Source organism: Girardinichthys multiradiatus, chromosome 14 (genome assembly GCF_021462225.1).
Source record: "Girardinichthys multiradiatus isolate DD_20200921_A chromosome 14, DD_fGirMul_XY1, whole genome shotgun sequence".
Classification (NCBI taxonomy): Eukaryota; Metazoa; Chordata; class Actinopteri; order Cyprinodontiformes; family Goodeidae; genus Girardinichthys; species Girardinichthys multiradiatus.
The window spans coordinates 42328503-42345285 of record NC_061807.1 but is presented as its reverse complement, the minus strand read 5'-3'; the positions used below and the strand labels follow the sequence as shown (position 1 = coordinate 42345285).

At 41.3% G+C, this 16783-nt stretch overlaps 1 protein-coding gene across 4 annotated transcripts; it reads left to right on the top strand.

Moving 5' to 3' along the window:
• The first annotated feature begins 1059 nt into the window (after positions 1-1059).
• Positions 1060-15773, top strand: LOC124881107 (secretory phospholipase A2 receptor-like). 4 transcript variants are annotated; one of them, XR_007041530.1, is made up of 4 exons: positions 1060-1289; positions 3365-3509; positions 3630-3703; positions 14627-15773. XR_007041530.1 is itself a non-coding variant. In XM_047386617.1 (4 exons), exons 1-4 carry the CDS (start codon positions 13299-13301, stop codon positions 14689-14691), a joined length of 825 nt encoding a protein of 274 aa, XP_047242573.1. In that variant the 5' UTR covers position 13298; the 3' UTR covers positions 14692-15773. The 4 variants fall into 4 exon arrangements, 1 of the variants encoding a protein (XP_047242573.1); XM_047386617.1 differs by lacking the exons at positions 1060-1289; positions 3365-3509; positions 3630-3703 and adding exons at positions 13298-13323; positions 13429-13809; positions 13901-14254; XR_007041532.1 differs by lacking the exons at positions 3365-3509; positions 3630-3703.
• The last annotated feature ends 1010 nt before the right edge of the window (positions 15774-16783 follow it).

Here is a 16783-nt window from a genome sequence, read left to right as displayed (position 1 = left end):
ATACTTATGCTAGATGGGCGCGTCACTGCCAAGGACTACCGAACCATTCTTGAGAACCATGTGCATCCAATGGTTCAAACATTGTATCCTGAAGGCGGTGCCGTCTATCAGGATGACAATGCACCAATACACACAGCAAGACTGGTGAAAGATTGGTTTGATGAACATGAAAGTGAAGTTGAACATCTCCCATGGCCTGCACAGTCACCAGATCTAAATATTATTGAGCCACTTTGGGTTGTTTTGGAGGAGCGAGTCAGGAAACGTTTTCCTCCACCAGTATCACGTAGTGACCTGGCCACTATCCTGCAAGAAGAATGGCTTAAAATCCCTCTGACCACTGTGCAGGACTTGTATATGTCATTCCCAAGATGAATTGACGCTGTATTGGCCGCAAAAGGAGGCCCTACACCATACTAATAAATTATTGTGGTCCAAAACCAGGTGTTTCAGTTTCATTGTCCAACCCCTGTATATCATCCTATATATATCATGTCCTATCGTTCAGGGTAAAAGCCATTCAAAAGAATTGGATTGTTTGTGAATCACTAATCCATACCATGTGCGTAAAGGGTAAATGAAAGTAAAGGGTAAATCAAAGTACACCCTCTGTCAGTTCTTAGGTTTTAAAATATAAATAAAAAATATACTGCTCTTTATCACGTATCTGTCAGGATGTGACATTTTGGACTTTGTTTTGGGTTTTTGTTTACTTTAGCTAGAAGTTTTTGGTTTGGTGTTTGTTTACTTTCATTAAGTCAGGTGTTTTTTCCTGTTTACTTCTGGTGATGGTAGTTTTAGTTTCTATGCTTCAGGTGTGTTTTTGGGTTTCTTATTGATTTGTCTAGGTTCTGTGTTTTTATGGGTTTGATGATTGTCTGTTTAGATCTGTTCCTCCGTTTTTAGTTTGAAGTTTATTTTCTGCCCTGTCCTTCGTATTTCTGTTCTGTGTTCTGGTTTCTGTGTTTCCAGTTTGTTCTTCGTCTAGCTCCTCCAGGTCCTCATTTGTCCCTATCTGGTTCATCTGCCCTCTCTGCTTCTCTGCCTCCTTGTCTCACCTGTTCCCTGTTCCTCTGATTACCTGCCCTATTGTTTCATGCCCACCTTTGTCTGTGTTTAAGTTTGCCTTCGTCCTTTGTTCCACGCAGTTTCGTTATGTCTCTTCCATGTCCTCGTGCTATGTCCTTTGGGTTACGTTTTCCACGTCTTGCTGGAGTTTTGGATTTACCCCTATTTGGGTCCTGTTTTCAACGCCTGTGTCTGGACAGTCTGTTGCCCTGCACTCGCCTGTAAGTAAGCGCTGAGAATTAAAGAAGGAGTTTTCTAACTGATCCTACTCTGCTCTCTCCGTACTTGTCTGCCTCTGGTCCACCACACAAATACAGCCTTATGACAGTATCAGGTTTTAAAACACATTAGTTTTTTTTCTGCTTGGTTCTGTGTATGATGGCTTCAGAAGGGGCTCCATGAGAGCTCAGTGCAGCCGACTTGGTGCCTGACTGATAGTCTGCAGGTGAGGGTGCAGGGTTAGGGGGGCTTGGGTAGTTAACCCTCCCCTCGATTTTCAATAACATCTAACTGACACCACACAAAGGAGGTCCACAGAAGACCAGCTGGGCTATTTTTAGCCTCTCCAGTCCATGCCACTCTAGGCTGGAGATGTTTGATGAGGGCAGTAGTTTGTACAAACCTACATGTGTGAGTGTGTGTCAGCCTAGCTGCTCTCACACAAATAAATGAGCAATGGTGCTGCACAGCACACTGAGCTTCTTTCTCCATACATGACCATGCTGAAAAGAAGTTGTTCACTGCTGCTCACTCTCTCCTGCTGCATACACACCATAACATGGCCCTGTGTCAAAATATGGTGACTGTGTGGCTTTGTGGTTAAGATGCTGCTCAAACTTTAGTCTGACATGTTACTAAAAAAAACATGCAGATTTCTGGATTACATCAAACACTCTCTCACAAACAACACACACACACACCCAAGCTATTCCTAAAGAAATAAAAATAAAAGCGGGGGGGGGGGGGGGTGAAGAGTTCCACGTGTGCACGGATACTCAGCAAAGCAGTCCGTTTACTTCCTTGGTGGCCTCCGTGGCAGAAAGGTAGAAAAATTATGACGGACTGTCACTAGTCGACTGGTACAAAAACAAGGAGGAAAAGTTGCGTCTCCTTGAAAACTCCGTGGTTTTTTTGGTTACGTGTTAAACCCACGTCTTCGATCGGTAAAGTTCAAAACTTACAAGCCTTCTTATTCCTGTAAGCTTAATTCGCTTAGTTTTCTCGTTGGCTAACAGAGGAGAATGAATAAAATGCACGTGCGACTTCTTCTCCAGAGGGATGCGCTTCAGTTGCTGGTCCGGTTTCCAGCGTGAAAAGCAATGGTGGGCCGTCTCATACTCTGTTATATAGTTGACGGTGGCCTCAGAGCTGCGAAGTCCCCGTCCTATCAGTGGCCGCTGGGATTTGTAGTAGCGGACTGTCCTGGTATACAAAATGGCAGAAAACGCCAGAAGGCCTGGTGGCATCCAGCAATGTGCAAATGGTCCAATATTCAGCAAAACATGGTCCAACACACCTTATGTTGCATTTTATTGAGTGAAGTTTGCCTTGAGATATGCTCATCAGGATACACCAACAGCGACTGCACACCACACTCCCATCTATATACCAAGCAAAAGTCCACTTCCTGGCAAACAAATGGATGAACTGCTGCTTCGTAACTAAAAACTTTTGCGAATCTGCCACTTTAAGTTTCACCAAAACTTGGCTCAGCGAACACAACCTGGACTGTACACTTTTGTTGCTTGGGTTCCAGCTTCTCTGACCAGAACAATGCACAAAGATCTCAGGAAAAAAACCGAAGAAATCTGTTTTTATACAAATGAAGGTTTGTGTACTGAGCTCACAGTGTTAGGACAGTCATGTTACCTTCCCTTGGAGTCTATATTTATATATAGTGAACTGTTTTGTTCAATGTGTTCTCCTTGTTTGTTCTGGCCCACCCCAAGCTTGTGTGTCAGACGTTCTTTACTGCTTAAAATGCCCCACTATCATCCCAGTCACTATAAAAACCCACCACCAGAGGAGTATGACTGAAATGACAACAGACCTGCTGTCCTGATGTATGTGGTCATTAAATCCTTGCAGTGACCAATGTTGAACAGTCTGAAAGAGAAGCCCTCTGTTGGATTACCTGCCGTTTGCCAATTGGGCAAAAAAGATCAGCAGATGATGCAGTCAACAAAGGGCTACACTACATCCTTCACCATCTTGACTACTCAGGGACATATGCCAGGATTCTGCTTGTGGACTTCAGTTCTGCTTTGACCGCCATCAACCAATATATCCTTTATAGGAAGCTCCCTGTCCCAAGCTCCACCTATCGATGGATCACCAGCTTCCTGACTTACCGGCAGCAGGAGGGGAGGCCCAAGCGCCCCCAATACTGGGGCAGTAGCATTTCCGCTAACATAGTCAACATAAAGACATGCTCAAAATAGGTGAGAGACTCATCTAAATGATAAAAAAAAAATTTCATAGCTCTGCATACCTGATGCGTGCAAAACCAGTATAAGCTACTCCAGCTGCTACTGACGAATTCTTTGTTTGCTATCCACCAGACCAGGCCACAACCTTCGCTACTCAACCCATCGCCCTTCGGACTTCCCATCCTTCAGAACGATTCATGTATGAGGTGATGTCTAGGCAGAGAAAATTGGTTTAGGATGAAACAATCTAAATATTGTTTATTTCATGGTGTTTTGCTTTTGTGTGTGGTGCTTAAAGTTGAACTATTTGAATGCTAGCAGGCTATCTGCTCAGCTAATGTGAACAGGCCTCTAAGTCTTAAGGCTAGTTTATTTGTTCTGTTGTGTTTTGAAGTTGATACAAACTTTATTTCAATTACATGTTTTAAACACTGATGGTCCAGTAATGTGAGCTTGCTCCATCTTATGTGTGTTTTACCTTAATTTCCTTGAACTAGCTTGCCTAAAATAGGTTGGAATATTGTTTAAAATATGCTAAATGTTGTCTCCGCTAGCAAGCTAGTAGCTCTAGTTATACCAACACTGCTTTGTATAAACAGAGCTCATTTCATTTGCTCCGTAATCATTAGATACTGTGCCGTCAGCACTCGTACACTAATTGATATTTGTATTAATGGTATTTAAAGTATGGATTAAACTTATAGGATTGCTAAATAGGCTCCTTTCCTTTGTTAGCTGAAACCACTTATGCTAGCACCAGGAAGGTCAAATATTTAAATCCGACTTGTCGCAATCTTATGAGTCTATAGACATTCCCCTCTGCCATTTCAGTAGTGCATTACTCCATGTGATGGCTAGTTAGAATAACATTAAGAACAATTGTCCAAAGGATTATTGATTTATAATTTGGCAAATCATTCTTTAAAATATTGTTTTATTAAAATAATGTTGTACTTCTCTTCTGATTTTGCATTGTGACTGGTTTTTTGAAAAACATGCCAATTGTTTTTCTCAATTAAGTTTAAATCTTATTTGACCTTATTCTTAAATTCCTCAAGATAAACCTTGGTACTTAAACATAAACATCCACTGTCATATCATTGTATGAATTTTATTTGTCCCCTTTTTATTTGTATATATTACCATTAGTTTTCTTTATTGCTTCATTTTGCTTGGTAGCTTAGTTTCATTGTTTCTATGTTTCTAGCCTAGTAAAGAGTTTGTTAACTGCAATATGTTTAAATTGGAGTTTTACTTTTTTGTTAATATATAATATTTTGGAGAGACGTTGTTGTGAATTTATTCCATATGTGTGCAGAGTTTGCCGTTTTTAGAATGCCAGCGCTCGAATCACTTTTTCATCAATTGTTCTAATATTGCCACCATATTGGTCTGGAATTCATAGGACAAAATATTTTTTAATTAAATATTAAATAATTGAAGCTTATTATTGCACAATGAAACAAGGTCTTTTGTATGTTTTTTTATGGCTATGTCCATGTTTGGTGGATTTTTTCAGTCCCTAAAGACAATTAGATTGAATGACTATCTATGGTGAGTGGGACAATAAAAACCTAAGAACAAAACCTGAGACATTACACATGTCTAGGCAAACCTTCTTACACATATTGTTTAAGAAGTTTTGCCTAGATTTATATCAACTAATACCTCTCTAAAACGTTTGTGCTTCACTTTTATTGCGTGAATTTTGTTACAGCTAATGGTCAGACTCTGTACAGTTGTTAGTTAGATGTTTTGGATTGCAGTGACATATCTTAAAAGGGAGAGCTTTGTATTGTCATTAAAAAGTGCATTATTTTAGGCAAAAATGATTTATTTATTTTTTTATTACCCACTGTGTGCCACATTTATTACTCTCACTCAGCAACATATGAATAGATTTTTAGACCTCTGGGTTAGTGTTACCTTTATTGTGGTACCAAAACAATTTTTTAAAAAGTGTAATTTTGGCAATGTCGCTTTTAAGCAGATCTCTTGAAAAGAGGCCTAGAGTCTAAGATTTTAAGTGAACGTTTAATGACACCAAACTTAAAAGCCTGTGGTACTTATATGTTTACAAAGGATAGATTAATGATGTCTTGCTGAGAATCTCGTGCGAAGACTGTGTAGTCATCAGGTGGGAATGACAGCTAGAGCTGGAATTCATAAGCATAATAGTGGTATGAGAAGCAGCGTAGTCAGATTATCTGTATATGGAAAAGAAAAGAGGTCTTGGTACTGAGCCTTGGTGGACCTCTACGGTAAAGTGGTGTGCTGAAAAAATGTGATCAAGCTAGGATACATTGAACGACTGAACATTAAGGAACAATTAAAACCAGAAGTTTGTTTGACAATGTCAAATGCAGCAGAGACAGTATTCTATGACCTCCTTGAAGACTGGCCTTTCACCAGTTTTATATAGAAAAGGGAGGACAGAGACTAGCTGATAGTTCTCTATGTGAGTCGGAGGAGGGAAGGTTTCTTGAGCAGCAGTGTTACCCGAACATGTTTAAGTGTGGTAGGAAATGCAATGTACCTGATATTAGTGAAGCGTTAATCATATGTGTGACGGCTGCCGTTACCATAGCAACTATGGATTGGAGTAAATTAGATGGAACAGGGTCCACCATGCATGCAGTCAAACGGCTATATGTGAGAGATTTGGTCATTCTGTTCTCAGTGAGGTGAGAGGGGTAATGAAGATGATGCAGTAGGACTTCTGCATGCTGAATTGGTTGCAATCTTAATTAGGGAAGGTTTTGGTGTGGACACTTGAGTAAGCTGTCTGTCTACAGCTTCCACTTTGTCAGTAAAAAATTATTCAAAGGTTTCTGCAGTTGGACTGGTGGCAGGTGGCGGACATGAAGGGTTAAATAAAGTTTTAAAGGTGGAAAATACACTGCTCAAAAAAATAATGGGAACATTTAAACAACACAATATAACTCCAAGTAAATCAAACTTGTGTGAAATCAAAATGTCCATTTAGGAAGCAACACTGATTGACAATCAATTTCACATGTTGTTGTTCAAATGAAATAGACAACAAAGGGAAATCTTTGGCGATTAGCAAGACACACTCAATAAAGGAGTGGTTCTGCAGGTGGGGACCTCAGACCACTTCTCAGTACCTATGCTTTCTGGCTGATGTTTTGGTCACTTTTGAATGTTGGTGGTGCTTTCACACTCGTGGTAGCATGAGACGGACTCTACAACCCACACAAGTGGCTCAGGTAGTGCAGCTCATCCAGGATGGCACATCAATGCGAGCTGTGGCAAGAAGGTTTACTGTGTCTTTCAGCGTAGTGTCCAGAGCCTGGAGGCGCTACCAGGAGACGGGCCAGTACACCAGGAGACATTTAGGAGGCCGTAGGAGGGCAACAACCCAGCAGCAGGACTGCTACCGCCTTTGTGCATGGAGGAACAGGAGGAGCACTGCCAGAGCCCTGCAAAATGACCTCCAGCAGGCCACAAATGTGCATGTGTCTGCACAAACGGTTAGAAACCGACTCCATGAGGATGGTATGAGGGCCCGACGTCCACAAATGGGGGTTGTGCTCACAGCCCAACACCGTGCAGGATGCTTGGCATTTGCCAGAGAACACCTGGATTGACAAATTCGCCACTGGCGCCCTGTGCTCTTCACAGATAAAAGCAGGTTCACACTGAGCACATGTGACAGACGTGACAGAGTCTGGAGACACCGTGGAGAGCGATCTGCTGCCTGCATCATCCTTCAGCATGACCGGTTTGGCAGTGGGTCAGTAATGGTGTGGGGTTGCATGTCTTTGGAGGGCCGCATGGCCCTCCAAAGACATGCCAAGGTAACCTGACTGCCATTAGGTACCGAGATGAGAACCTCAGACCCCTTGTGAGACCATATGCTGGTGCGGTTGGCCCCGGGTTCCTCCTAATGCAGGACCATGCTAGACCTCATGTGGCTGGAGTGTGTCAGCAGTTCCTGCAAGATGAAGACATTGAAGCTATGGACTGGCCCGCCCGTTCCCCAGACCTGAATCCGATTGAGCACATCTGGGACATCATGTCTCGCTCCATCCACCAACATCACGTTGCACCACAGACTGTCCAGGAGTTGGCAGATGCTTTAGTCCAGGTCTGGAAGGAGATCCCTCAGTAGACCATCCGGCGTCTCATCAGGAGCATGTCCAGGTGTTGTAGGGAGGTCATACAGACACGTGGAGGCCACACACAATACTGAGCCTCATTTTGACTTGTTTTAAGGACATTACATCAAAGTTGGATCTGCCTGTAGTGTGTTTTTCCACTTTAATTTTGTGTGTGACTCCAAAGCCAGGCCTCCATTGGTTAATAAATTTGATTTTCATTAATGATTTTTGTGTGATTTTGTTGTCAGCACATTCAACTTTGTACAGAACAAAGTATTCAATGAGAATATTTCATTCATTGAGATCTAGGATGTGTTATTAGAGTGTTCCCTTTATTTTTTTGAGCAGTGTTGTTTCCTGGTGAAAGTAGTACTGTGAATTTTGTCAATATAGAAGGCCTTTTTTGAATCAGCGACAATGGCAGAGAATGATGACAAGAGGACCTGGAATTTAATTAGATCTGCATGATTTTTTGATTTGTGCCATTTCTTTTTTGCTGCTCGGTTGGCGTGCAGTGACCGGAGGGTATCATTAAGCCAAAAATGAGACTCAGACGATCAAATTGGTTTAGTGAATAGTGGACACAGACTATCCAGATAAGAGCTCAGTGTACAGCAGAGTGACTGGCATCATTACCCTCAAGGGAGGACAATGTGCTGAAGGTGGAATACTTATCAACAAGTCTCTGGAGTTATGTAAGGTTCCATCCTATTTCAAATGTCCCATCATCCTGGTTGCCTGGGATTTAGAGCAACAAACATCTACAGTCTGCAAAATCTCCTTAAAATAGAGATCTTTCTGACTAAATGGCCTGTTATGAGTTTGTAAATACACACACACAATCCCGGCAGACATAGCTAGCAGTCCTGGATCTTCATGCATTACCATCCCTGGGGGAAGGAGACAAAGCGCCATTGTGACTAAATTGTGCTAAACAGCACATTGACGGGATGTTGGACTCCAGTAAAAGCAGAGGAGGGTGGTTCTGTGTGTACATTACAGTTTTACTCAATTGCCAAAACACTAAACCCTGTTGTCTGAACCAAATGCTCAGTTGCCTGAACCCACTAATTGAATCAGTCACTCTTTTGGCAAAACCTATAGTTCTCTATAGTGCTCTCTTTCATACGCTACACTTGAAAACTGGCTCAGAGTTCATCTGCTTAGCTGTCTTTCTCTCCTAGATGAATCCACTAAAGGAGCTATAATCATTAATGTTTCACTTTTCTTTCCTATAGAAAGTACTACTGGATCAGTGCTTCTGTGTTCTTTTTGTGTCTCTGCTCTGTTCTCTCAAACCCTAAGTCGGTCATAGCTGATGGCCGCTCACACTGAGCCTGGTTCTGCTGGAGGTTTCTGTCATTTTCGGTATAGATTTGACCCACATACAGAGAACACTCAGAAGGAAAAGTTTTATGGTTTTTATTGTCAATAAAGTAGTCTGGGACGGGAACTGGGAACACCAACTGTAAGGGAAGGAAGCAGAATGGATTGGTGAACAAACGAATGATATGAAGCAACTGATTACTTAGATCTGAGAAATGACTTACTAAATTGTTGTTGCTAGAACCGCCAGGGGTAGAGAGATTCAGAGTCTTAACTTGCGAAGGAGGATTGTCCAGTTGTCTTCCCTGTTGTGAGCTTGGTGCCAACAAAAAGGAGCTCAGGTGCCGATGTTCAAGAAGGAGGAAGAAGCAGGCTGTCCTGATGCCTAGGTACTGGAGTCGAAGGAAACGGGGAGCCGCCAGCTTGGTCCATGTCCAAAAGGTTCAGACGGAAATGAAAGAAATCCAAAAGAAGGTAGTTCCTTAACTCAGTAGTTAATAATCCAGATGCTCAGAGATACTCTGGAACGGAGTCGAAACTCAGCAAGGTAAACAAAGCCTCAGGTAGAAACCTGCGTGGGAACAAAATGCAAGATTACTTGAGTTCAAAAAACAAAGCACAATATTAGTGGTGGCTGAGCTTGTTACCACTAAGGCAAACACTCTGGCATCGAAGTGCTGGCAGCCTCCCACTTAAGTACTCCTCCAAGCAATCAGCAGATGGAAAACACCTGTCATCCAGCACACCTGAGAATTCCAGCACCAACTGTAACACTGAATGGTTAGATAAACAAGTACACAATACACACACAACACACACACAGACTCAGACTCTGACAGTTTCTTCCTGTTAAAAGGGAGTTTTCCTCTCCACTGTCGCTACATGCATCCTCAGTATTAGCGGTTGTCAAAGGGAATGCCAGTGACTGTCCACTGTCTACATGCTCATCCAGGAGGAGTGAATGCTGCAAGTCACTGACTCGATGCACTCTGCTGGGTTTCCTTACATAGAAAAACTTTTAAACAATATGAATAATAAACTGAATCTGACTGCGCTGTTTGATAGTTAGGATTAATTGGAATATATGTACCCTACTTGAAATCTGTATGAATCAATTGAATTGACTTTATAAAATGCTTTGAGACAACATGTGTTGTGAATTGTCGCTATATAAATAAAACTGAATTGAACTGAATTAAATGTTGACAGCAATTACTGTATGAATAGACTATATACTGTACCACTGTATACTGTACGTAAATATATGTTTTAGTACATCACTCTGCCAATGTACTGTAGTATTGTAAGGGAGGGTAGTCTAACTGTTTGTAGGCCTAGTATTCCATATATATTTCTGTAACTACATGTTCTCTTTTTGTAAAATTGAAAGACTGCTGCATAGGGGTGGAAGGACAGGTAAGTTCTCCCTACACCAAGAGACCCTAATTGTCAGCATGGTTCGTGAGAAGAACACCACTATACTGTGTAAAATTCAGCGGAAGTTCATTGAGGACAATGTACATTTTGAGAGTATTAACAGTGTCAGCCTCTCTACTGTTGATTGTCTCCTCAAGTGCAAAAAGACTGCCCATGAAGCAGCTGTACAAAGTGCTCTTTGATCGTAACTCAGACAGAGTCAAAGAGCAAAGAGAGGACGTAACGTGATTGGCTAACGGGCCATTGTTGGTGCAATGTCACATTGTGTGCTGCCACAATCATGGGATTGTCCACCATCATGCCAACCTGGGGCCCTACAATACTCATCAGCTCACGTGCTAGATGCTTTGTTAGGGCAGCAGGATTAACATCCAATCTATGCTGTTTTTTGGGACACTGAGTTTTCACAGAGCCCTCCAGGTTAGAGAGTGGTTCAATATGAACCAAGGTTTTATCAATCTTTGCCTTCCACCATACCCTTTCCTGAACCCCATTGAAGAATTATTTTCCTCATGACAGCGGAAGGTATACGAACACCAAACTTACACCAAGGTAAATCTCCTACAAGCCATGGAACTAGCCTGTGGTGACATAGGTGTGAAAGTATGCTAAGCTTGGATACGGCATGCCAGGGGTTTTTCCCCTGTTACCTGGCCAGACAAAATGTGGCCTGTGATGTGGATGAGGTCCTGTGGCCTGACCTGGTACAGATAAATAATGCTGTGGCTGAGTAATGCACTTCTCATTTGTATATTTTTGTCTTATTTTCACGTAGGCTTACTGCATACAAGTGCTAAATACACAGGTTTTTTGTTTTGCAACATGCATTTAGCCTACAGTGAACAACACATTTTTATTTCTACAGCTTCATGTCGTGAGCATTGTGTTTTCTATTTTTCTATGTAGTGTTAGAGCAGGTTTCAAGAAATGTGTCTCAGCAATTAAGAAAAACTGTAATAACAGCCAGTGTACAAACACAGTGACTGTGTGATGGTCACTGCTCCTCGGACCTGGAGTACGTGATGGTTAAATGTAGGCTCATCTATTTCTTGAGTTTGCTGTAGTCTTGTTAACTACTGTTTATATCCCACCAGATGCTAATGATGCAGTGCACATTATAGAAGGGGACTTCAATCATGCAGACTTAAAGGCAGTGCTAACAAACTGGACAGGGTCTACAGGAACATCAAGCTGAGTTATCAGGCTAGGCCACTACAGCACCTAGACATGTTTGACGACAGTTTTTATTTCATGCTTATGCACCTCTCAGGAAATCTGTTCTTACCATTACAAATACTGTTAAAAGTTTGTCGGATGATGTCTCCCAACAGCTGCAGGAATGCTTTGACAGGACTAACTGGGGGATTTTTTAAGACCCAGACATTATTCACAGACAGTGTTCTATTTTACATCAAGACCTGCATAGACAATGTTACTGTGGTAAAACATACCTGGGTCTACCCCAACAAGGAGCCCTGGATGACCAGGGTGGTCCTGCAGCTGCTAAAGAAGAGAAACAATGCCTTCAGGTCAGGCAAACAGGGTCTCTACAGCACAGCCTGAGCAAACCTGAAGAGAGGCATCGGAAAGGCCAACTCAGACTATAGTGGAGGATCGAGGTCCACCTGGACTGCAACAACAGCAGGCAAGTGTTTGCCACACTTGCCTGTTGCTTGCTGGGATCCAGCAGCTCACCAAGACCAACCTCAGTGCTGCTGACGGTGAAGCCTAGCTGTCAGAGGAACTGAACCTCTTCTTTGGCCGCTTTGAGGTCATGCCACCACAGGTAGATGCACTAAAGCCCACAGCATCTTCACCCTCAATGTGGAGGAGCATGAAGTGAGGCGTACGCTGCAGGCTGTCTAGCTGAGGAAGGCTGTTGGACTTGACGGTCTCCAAAGACAGGTGCTGAGGGATTGTGCTGACCAGCTAACAGGAGTCTTCACCAAGAGTTTTAACTTTTCCCTGTCCCAGTACAATGTCCCACTTTGTCTGAAATCCTCTATCATTTTCCCCCTCCCTAACAAACCCCACATTTCCAGCCTCAATGACTACCAGCCAGTTGCACTGACACCAGTGGTGTCAACAAATTGATTTTGATGATGTTCATCATGATGATGATGATGTTCAAAGCATGAAATCTACAATAAAGGATATTCTGCTTCTGTATAGTAAAAATGTAATTATTAGCTGGCAACTGACACATTAATATTTAACTAATTAACATTAATAGTTAACTACAATGGCTCCTACAGTGCACAATACTGATATTCCACGGCTGAAATAAAACTACTGAAGACTTTAAGCAAATAATTTAACATTAAAAACATCTTACAATTATTGTAGATATTATTCAAAACCAAAAAGGTGAGAATGATTATTTGAGATGCATCTCATGATGCAACTGTGAACACGTTTAAGCTCTAGTAATTTTGTTGAAATAAAGATTCGATTCAAAAGGCTAAAGCTAATAGCTAATCAGAGGAGGGGGGTTTCAGAAATGCATTTCTACTATTTTAACATTGCTCTATTCTCAAACATTTTAGAACAAATTGTGCAAACACTACTGTAAACCCGGAATCTATTTATTCTGGTGACCACCGTATCATGCTATAAGTGGGATTTTATGTGAAACAAGCTCTGCGACAGAGTAAAATACTTTTTCAGCATATTTGGTCAGAGTAACTTTCTGATGCACTTATTGTGGTGTTCAGCTATGCAAACATTTGGCCAGCCATTTACACAATTCCTATAAATGGAGGATCTTTCTCAGAGAGATAAATGAAGGTGGATTTTCCTGGATACATATGCTTCATTTTCCTGGGTAAATAATACAGAAATATTCAAATAAAGAAATGTTGGAAAGAAAGGTGTGTTTTGCAGCTCGGAAAGCAGCATCATGATGAACAGGATCATGTTAGGTCTCTTGCTCCTCTCAGGTCAGTGAATCATTTTTTAAAAGTCTTTCTGTGAGTTTTTCTTCTGAACTGTTGTCATATTGGAGTGACATTAGAGACCCTAAGACATTTATATGCCGTTTCCAGATCTGCTCATCCTCTCCACCTGCCTCCTCCATCAGTACCAGTTTATTGATCAGTCTTTAACTTGGACTGAAGCTCAGACCTACTGCAGACAGACATACACAGACCTGGCCACCATCGACAACTCTGAAGAACTCAAGCAACTTCTTAACACACTTTCATCTGCTGGTCACATGTCTGAGATCTGGATTGGTCTGTATAGTAAAATCATCTGGAGGTGGTCTGATGGCTTCACAGGGAGCAAGGAAGACTATAAGAACTGGAACACTTCTGATGAAGAGCCTGATTTTATTTCAGCCAATCAGTTCTGTGTGTTAATGGATAATTATGGAAAATGGTGGGATATTAACTGTAACCACAGCCACCGATTTATTTGTTACAATGGTAAATATAGCGCATCAAGGTATTTCAGTCTTTAGAATGAAATGAGTTGGAATTTTGAAATCATGCTTTTCTCTGTTTGCTGTAACCACAGGAACACAACTGGGTTCTGATTTTGTTCTTGTGAATAAAACAATGATCTGGTCCAGTGCTCAGAGGTTCTGCAGAGAAAACTACATAAACTTGGCTACTGTGAGAAACGACACAGAGAACCAGAGGGTCAGGAGCTTGTTGTCTAGTGGTTACAGCGCATGGATTGGTATGTTAAGAGATCCAAATTTTTACTGGTCTGATGGCAGCAGTGTCCTCTTCACCACCTGGGATGATGTTAGCAATCCAATCAGATTCAAGCGGGTCATATGTGGAACTACATCTGTCCAGAGATCAGGACTGTGGAGGTTCAGGCCCTTTCAAATACGATTACAGTTTGTCTGTTACAGCAGTGCTGGTGAGTGTTTGACTGACCTGTAGTATGTGGCAGAAATAGATGAATAATAGTTTTAGAGAGTATTTAGAATAACACAAATATAACTATACATTTTATGCTTGCATATTCACATGATCAGATGTGGAATAACAGGGAGTAAAAGGACATTTGATGACTCTTGTGCATTTAGAACCAGTAAGGAAGCAGATAGTGAAGCTGAGACTGAACATGAAAAATTCTATGGATCTGAATGATCCAGTTCTGAAAGCAAACATCCTGAAAAATGCAAGTCAGACATTTCACATTATTTAAATTTTGGGAACAGAATTAAGTCCCAAAAGCTGCTGGTTTCAAATGTAATCTTTAATAATGGCAAATATTGTTGTCTCCCAGCTTCAGGACAGACTGACAGACAACAGAATGAGTGGAGTCACCCTGAAGTGGAGAGAACAGCGTGATGGAGAGGTCCTACACAAGGAGAGAAAAAGAAAACGGGCTGAGTTCTGAAATATAAATCCATACTGGATACCAATATGTACTGTGAATTTCTCGTCAGCTATCAAATTGAATAACCAGCTCCAAATGGTAACCATAATCTGTTATTGATGTTATCAAAACTAATTCCTACTTCTGTGATTGTAATATGTACGTTGTATAATGTGTGAACACAAACTGTTCCTCATTTTTCATCTTCAGTTTCCTGGATAGCTGTTTCTGTTGAGGCTCTGTACCAGTTTGCATAAAACAAATGTTCCTTGTCATGTCTGCAGACTGACAGGTGCTTCCTTTAGTTAACATGTTCAGGAAAGACACAACTGTAGCTTCTTTTCTTTCCTTTGCTGTTGATTTTTTTTGGAAATGTCTTATGAAATGCTCAGAAAAGGTTGTGATATGTTATCTCACACATTCTGATCACCTCCAGCTCCACCAGATAAAACAAATGGTGTGCGCAGAAACATTGTACACTCCTCTTTGATGACTCTGAAAGAGAGCAGCTCTACTGTTGGCTGCTTTGTGGGGCAGGTAGAGGAGAAGCTGGGGAAACAACACTGTAGAAAGAGCATATGGAGCAGCAACACATGCAGCATTTACCAACACAACAAAGTTAGGGTCCAGGGAGGCATGCAGCAGTTTTGATCACGCTCTGGACACTGCACCTGCTACACATATCCTACACATTTGTATTCAGAGGTAAATTCATAACTGGGGCAGTCTTGTTGTGTCACCTCTCAATGACCTGGACAGAGTCCCTGGACCTATAATTCTGGTTGTCCCATTTCTCAGCTCAGAGGATAAGAGGATCTCTTTGTTCGACCTCGCTTCAAGGCTGCATCTCCAGAGAAGCACCAGCTGTTTTCATCTGGCACAGGTATTGCTTTGGTGCAATTCCTCTCTTTGGGATTCACAACTGAATTCAATAACCAACTCAAAAAAACTTCTGGATAAGCTGGATTGTTCTGGACGAGGTACACGAAAACTAAACAAACAAAACTGGCTGGAACTTAAAGATGAAATTGTGAATAAAATCCTTGCACCTGAATTTCAAACCAGGCTGAATTAATTTGATCGGGCCTCTTGTTTGATGGTACCCTTCTTGTGACTCTGCAGTTCAGCATTATTTTGACATGATGTGTTGACATCATTCAAATAACCCATTTTTACAACAGTAAACAGTTGTACTTGTTGTACAGAGCAAGTTTATTAATAGAATACCATACACAATGAAATCCAAAGTACTTTACCCAAATGATAAGAAAGAAATTAAAAACAAACTTCAGTCACTCTAAAGCTGCTGTAAACAAAAATGTTTTCAGTTCTGATTTAAAGGAACCAACAGTTTCTGCACATCTCAGGTTTTCAGAGATGAGTACCAAAAAACTCATCAGTGCCTCACCTAGTTCTGGTCCTGGGAACAGAGTAAGCAGGTCTTTAAAGGCCCAGGGTCTGTCTGGTTCATGCTTGACCAGCAACTCAGGTATAGACTTAGGGCCATTACCATGTGGTGCTTTAAAGACCAGTAGCAGAATTTTGAATGAATTATTTCAAAAACAGGAAACTAGAGTAGTTATTTAAGAACGGGTTCTGATATAATCCATTTTTCTGGTGTCTGTTAGGACAGCATTTTAGATGAGCTGCAGCTGCCTGATTGTTTTTTTGGTTTTTTTTTTGACAGAGATCAAGACACTGCTGCAGTGATCTAACCTAAGGAAAATTAAGGCATGCACCCTGAACCAATTTGGTGCCCTCCCTTGCTCCCAGCCCAAAATGTCAGGGGAAGGGGGGGTAGCAGCTGTATATATTAAAGGTTTAATTATGCAGACACAGTCTATTTGAGCTTTAATATGTTATGTAGAAAACTTTAATAAAAAGCAGTCTTTGTTCATTGTGTAAACTATATTTACCATCAAATATATTTTATCTCACAACTTATTTTCATGTAAAAGTAAGAAAGTTAATTAAATTAATTGACAGAAAAACTAAGCAGAGAGTCAAATTCTGATCACACTTAACAAGACAAATTAATAGTTAAAATGATCAAACTTTGGCTTT